Source organism: Phaseolus vulgaris, chromosome 9 (genome assembly GCF_051622355.1).
Source record: "Phaseolus vulgaris cultivar YP4 chromosome 9, ASM5162235v1, whole genome shotgun sequence".
Taxonomy (NCBI): Eukaryota; Viridiplantae; Streptophyta; class Magnoliopsida; order Fabales; family Fabaceae; genus Phaseolus; species Phaseolus vulgaris.
In genome coordinates this window covers 29,920,499-29,926,986 of record NC_143506.1, presented here as the reverse complement: position 1 = coordinate 29,926,986, position 6,488 = coordinate 29,920,499, and the positions used below count along the sequence as shown (strand labels likewise).

Here is a 6,488-nt window from a genome sequence, read left to right as displayed (position 1 = left end):
GGTAATATAAATTACATTTATAATATCAATATAATTTATTTATATTATTAAAAAAATAGTTATTACTTTATTTAATTATTTATTCTTAAAAACATATATTCGTAAAAAATAGTTTTCGATTGTTTATGGACCGACTTTTTTATATTTACTTTTTAAATAAAGTAAGGAATACTGTGTTTTTTCCTAAAACACACAAAAAAATATTTGGTAACTCTTCCTGCAGCTCTACAAATTTCTTCCTGCACTCCTTCACCTTTTTAAAAGACTGTTTTGCCCTCTTTAAAAAATGTCTAAATTGTTCTTTTCGAAATATTTCTATAACATGTTTTATGAATTCTGGATTTATAAATTCGAAAATTAAAAGAAGACCTGAAAAAATGTTCTGGAATGATTTTTTTATAAAGGGTAATTTCGATATTTTTGAAGAATGTAGGGGTGCAGGAAGAAAAATGTAGAGGTGCAGGAAGAAATATCCAAAATATTTTATTATTTTATTACAAAATATTTTTTTACAGATTGATGGTCTTGATTTAAGGAAGGAGTTGGATAATTGAATAGACTAATTAAAATAAAATACTGTTAGTCTGTTAACTTTTAACAAAAAAAATTAAATTAATATTTTTTTCATATTTCTTAATTCTTATTATAGAAGTATTTAGCATAAACAATAATTATTAAATTACTCAAAATAGAAATCATAAATGTACTGGTAGGCTAAAACCGAGAGGTTTAGGCCGAGAACAACATTGAGTAAACAAGGGAAAAAGGTTGAAACCGAGAGGTTTAAACCGAAACCTGAAAAGATAATAAAAATCATAATAAAGCCCAATTTAAATAAGGAACTTGCACAAGGGGGTGTAAAAGTAATAAAAAGGTGTGAGAAGAAAGTCCAAAAGTACTGTTGAAGGCCCATCAACGAAACCCTATAAATAGGAGGTCAGCACAAGAAAAAGGTAAGAGTGATTTTATCTGATGAACATTAAACCTTTTCTGACTTTGGCATCGGAGCGACTTGCAGGTACCCCCCACCTGTTGTGAGGAGAAGCCGAGAGCACCAGCCGAGAGGAGAAGCCGAGAGCACCAGCCGAGAGGAGAAGCCGAGAGCACCAGCCGAGAAGAGAAGCCGAGAGCACCAGCCGAGAGGAGAAGCCGAAAGCACCATCAAGGAGAGAAGTACCCGACCCAAGATAGTATTCAGCCCAAGATTGAAGGATTAGTCTTGATTAACCCATTTCAAGTGTTCTTGGTCCTTGTTGTAAGAACATTTTGGCGCCCATCGTGGGGCCGAGGGTCAATTGAGAAGGGTTAAAGACAAGATGAGTCAAGGAGGAGAACAAGGTGGAGATCGGGAAGACAATGTTAACATGCCAATGGCAATGTTGGTCCAATTACAAAAAGAATTCGAGATGTTAAAAAAGAATAATGAAGAAGAATTGAGTATGTTAAGAGCCGAAAACGCACATATGAGGAGAAAGTTACAAGAGGAAACGGTTTTGAATTCATCTTTCGAAACTGTCCAACCGGGGATACAAGTGAACGAGAGGATGTATAATGAAAATTCTCAAACCAGAAGAAGATGGCTTGAAAACTCTGGGGTTTGTGCAGGAACATCTTCCAGAAAACATCCGTTTTATGATGTTATAGTCGATACTCCGTTGCCTGACAATTGGAAGAACTTAACCATTGACAAATATGATGGAAGTACGGATCCTGATGAGCATATTGCAATATATACTACTCAAATCAGCTTGTATACATGGAATGATGCTGTTATGTGCAGAGTATTTCCTACAACTCTGAAAGGGGCAGCATTGAGCTGGTTTACACGCCTCCCACCTTGGAGTATAGATTGTTTTGATACGTTGATAGAAAAGTTCGGTGCTCAATTTGCAACTAGTCGTCCCCATCATTTAACGTCAATCGCCTTAGTGAACATAAGACAAGAGAAAGGAGAGTCTTTAAGAATGTTCATGGAACGTTTTGGAAAGGTTGCTTTGGGAATCCGAAATCTTAGTCCAGAGGTCACCATGCATCATATGATAACGGCATTAAAACCGGGACCATTTGCCGATAGTCTTTGCAAGAAACCTGCGATCAATCTGGATGAACTAAGGCAACGGGCATCAAAATTTATGCAAATGGAAGAATTAAGGGAGTTTCGAAACCAAGTAAGGGTTGATGGAGGCGAGAAGAGGGTGACAGAAAGAGAACACCCGCCTGTTGCAAGAAGAGCCCGAGAAGAATTCAGAGCTCGAAAGTTCCAGCAATACACACCTCTAAATACGAACAGAGCAAGAATTTTACAGGAAGCCATGGCAGCCGAAATAATACCATCACCAAGAAAAGCAAGAACACCAGAAAGGGCAGACCGCACCAAACATTGTGAATATCATAAAAATCATGGTCATCATACAGAAGAATGTATTGGGTTGAAAGATAAAATAGAAGAGTTGATTCATGCCGGACAGTTAAAACGTTTTGTTCAAAGGGGAAATCCAAGAGTATGGTTGAGTCCAGAGAGAGATACGAGGGGGCGAGAGCTGGGTGAAAGAAGGGTTGAAAGGTTGGAAAGGAGAGAAAAACAAGTGGAAAAAAGAGACGAAAGAAGGGTTGGAAGGCCAGACGAAAGAAGAGATAGAATCTATCAAAATACTCAATCAGTAAGACGAAGCAGAGAGCGAAGTTTGGGAAGACCGGTTAGGGGGTTTATAAATACGATCTCGGGAGGTTTTTCTGGGAAGGAATCCTCATCTGCACGAAAGCAACATTGGAGAAATATCAGGTCTGTTAATCATGTTTTCAAAAGAAGAACTTTACCACCAATGCTTTTCACAGACGAAGACTTCCAAGAAATTGATCCAGATCATGATGATCCTATGGTAATCACGGTTGAAATAGCCGAATATGCTGTCATGAAGACCCTGGTTGATCAAGGGAGTTCGGTCGATATCTTGTTCTGGGATACGTTCAAAAGGTTACATTTGAGAGAAGAAGACATAGTTCCTTTTCGAGAGCAAATCATTGGCTTTTCAGGCGAAAGAGTTAACACAAAGGGATATGTTGATTTGGTGACAACATTTGGAAGAGGTAGCAAAGTTAGAAAAATTAAAATCCGATATCTGGTAGTGGACGCATCCACCTCATACAATGTGTTGCTAGGACGATCTTCCTTAAATAAGTTAGGAGCAATCGTATCAACACCACATTTGGCCATGAAATTCCCAACAGAAAAAGGAGAGATAGCTACAGTTTATGTCAATCAAAGAGATGCTCGAGAATGTTATGCAGCAGGTTTAAAAATGAATTTGAAGGTGGATAAAGAGGCTGAAAAAATAGTAGCCATGGTGGACTTGGATCCCAGATTGAATGAGGAAAGACTGGAACCAAAAGAAGAAACGACAGCAGTACTGTTAGGCCAAGACGACAGACAATGCACTTATGTAAGTGGAAGTATGCCTGATGAATTGCTTAGCAAACTTATCACACTGTTGCGTAGTAATAAGGATTTATTTGCCTGGCGGCCGTCTGATATCCCTGGAATTGATCCAGAGGTAATGTGTCACAAATTATCTGTTTGCCGGGAAGCAAAGCCAGTATCTCAAAAACGAAGAAAGTTAGGAGAAGAACGACGACAAGCAGCAATTGAAGAAACTCAAAAGTTAATACAAGCTGGTTTTATCCGAGAAGCTAAGTATACCACGTGGTTGTCTAATGTGGTACTTGTCAAAAAACCAAGTGGACAATGGAGAATGTGTACAGATTACACCGATTTGAACAAAGCTTGTCCGAAAGACACATATCCATTACCTAACATAGACCGACTAGTTGATGGGGCATCTGGCCAAGAGATGATGAGTTTCCTTGATGCTTATTCGGGGTATAATCAAATATAGATGTATGCACCTGATATCCCGAAAACAGCTTTCACCACTGATGTTGCAAATTATTGTTATAAAGTCATGCCTTTCGGCTTGAAGAATGCTGGGGCAACATACCAAAGATTGATGGACAAAGTGTTTAAAGAACAGATTGGAAAGAACCTAGAAGTGTATGTTGATGACATGGTTGTTAAATCAAATGAGATACAGAAACACCTGGAAGACCTTGAAGAAGTGTTTGCTCAAATAAGGAAATACAATATTCGACTTAATCCAGAAAAATGCGTTTTCTGCGTCAGAGGAGGAAAATTTTTGGGATTTATGTTGACAAACAGAGGAATTGAAGCTAATCCTGACAAATGTGAGGCAATCATGCAGATGGGAAGACCAAAAAACCTAAAAGAAGTGCAAAGGCTAGTAGGGAAGTTGAATTCACTATCAAGATTTCTGCCAATATTGGCTGAGAAAACTAAACCGATTATAAACTTGTTGAAAAAATCTGAAAATTTTGTGTGGAGTGAACAATGTGAGTAAGCTTTATCTCAAATAAAGAGCATGGTGGCTGAACCTCCAATTTTAGTAAAACCTGTACCCAATCAACCCATCATAGTCTACTTAGCTACTTCAAATGAAGCAATAGGAGTCGCTTTAATCCAAGAAAACCCAGAGCAGAAACCGATATATTTTGTGAGTAGAACCCTACAAAATGCCGAAACCAGATATCCCAAAGTTGAGAGAGTTGCCCTAACATTAGTGTATGCTGCAAGACGCCTTCGACCATACTTTCAGAATCATCAGGTAATAGTGAGAACAGATTTTCCAATATCTAAAATTTTAAAAAAACCAGAGCTTGCAGGTCGAATGGTGACATGGTCAATGGAGCTTTCGGAATATGGAATCAAATACGAACCAAGAGGACCAATCAAAGCCCAATCTCTTGCAGATTTTATCATTCAGATGCCAACATCAGCACAACAGGACCAGTGGACTTTGTATGTAGATGGCGCGTCAAGCAAAAGAGGAAGCGGAGCAGGAATAGTACTTGAAGGACCCGATAACTTCCAAGTCGAAATGGCGCTCAAATTCGAGTTCAAAACATCCAACAATCAGGCCGAATATGAAGCTCTTGTTGCAGGATTGTTATTAGCCAGAGACATGGGAGTGGAAAATGTCCTTTGCAAAACGGATTCACAGCTGTCGGTGGGACAAGTGCACGGGGAGTATCAGGTAAAAGACCCTTTGTTAATGAAATATTATCATAAAGTCTTAAATATTATGCAATGTTTTAACAAGGCCGAGATGAAATACATTCCAAGAGAATTAAATATGAAAGCAGATTCATTGTCTAAGTTAGCAAGCCAACAAAGACCAGTGCAACACAATTCCATCATACAACAAACCCTCAGTCATCCGACAGTTAGTCTCGACGAATGCTTCAATATTGTAACAGCCAAAGATGACTGGATAAACACATACATCGAAATCATAAAGACCCAGGAGCAAGGTGTTCAGCCGGATACCAATATAGCAAAAAAAGTCGCTAATTTCATTCTAATCGGTGATGAGCTATATAAAAGGGGATACTCTATGCCCTTGTTAAAATGTTTGACCAAAGAACAAGCAGAATATGTGGTCAAAGAACTTCATGAAGGAATTTGTGGACTGCATTGTGGAGCTCGAACAATGGCAACAAAGGTTTGTAGAGCTGGTTATTATTGGCCAACAATCCGAGATGACTGTGAAGTTTATGTCAAAACATGTAGAAAATGCCAAGAGTTTGGGAGCTTAAATCATATCCCAGCGCAGGAGTTGCAAGAAATCATATCTCCATGGCCATTTGCAAAATGGGGAATTGATATACTCGGCCCATTCCCACTTGGACGAGGCCAAACAAAATTCATGATAGTAGTTGTAGACTACTTTACAAAATGGATAGAAGCAGAAGCATTGACAAAGATAACGGCACAGCAAGTCCAAACGTTTATATGGAAAAATATAATATGTCGATTCGGAATCCCACATACTATTGTAAGTGACAATGGCCGACAATTCATTGACAAAAAACTTATGGAATTTTATGCAGATTTGGGAATCAAGCCCACAACCACTTCGGTCGAACATCCACAAACGAATGGACAAGCTGAAGCCGCAAACAAGGTTATTCTTGGACAATTAAAAAAGAGGTTGGGGACTGCTAAAGGATTATGGGCAGAGAAATTACTGGAGATTTTATGGGCATATCGTTGCACACCGCAAACATCAACTGGAGAAACACCGTTCAATCTCACTTATGGAACAAACGCAATGTTACCAGTAGAAGTTAATGAACCCACATTAAGAAGACAAATGGAAGACTGGAATATCAACAATGAGTGTTTGAGAACCGATCTTGATCTTATTGAAGAACTTAGAGAAAAAGCAAAAATAAAAGAGACGGCAGTCAAACGAAGAGCAATGAAGAGATTTAATGCAAAAGTCAGATTTAGGGCTTTTAAAGAAGGGGATCTGGTGTGGAGAATGCGAACTGATGCTAGAAAGGATCCACGACATGGAAAATTGGCATCCAATTGGGAAGGACCTTTTAGAGTGCTAGAAAACTTACAAAATGGA

General features: G+C 38.5%; 1 protein-coding gene across 1 annotated transcript; it reads left to right on the top strand.

Annotated features, from left to right (window-relative positions):
• The first annotated feature begins 1,316 nt into the window (after positions 1–1,316).
• On the top strand, positions 1,317–3,893 carry LOC137822361 (uncharacterized). The gene has a single exon (XM_068627244.2). It carries the CDS (start codon positions 1,317–1,319, stop codon positions 3,891–3,893), a length of 2,577 nt encoding a protein of 858 aa, XP_068483345.2.
• Positions 3,894–6,488: the final 2,595 nt, after the last annotated feature.

Bases quoted from the DNA above. Each gene is read 5' to 3' on its own strand.
- LOC137822361 (XM_068627244.2), top strand. From the start codon at position 1,317: ATGAGTCAAGGAGGAGAACAAGGTGGAGATCGGGAAGACAATGTTAAC.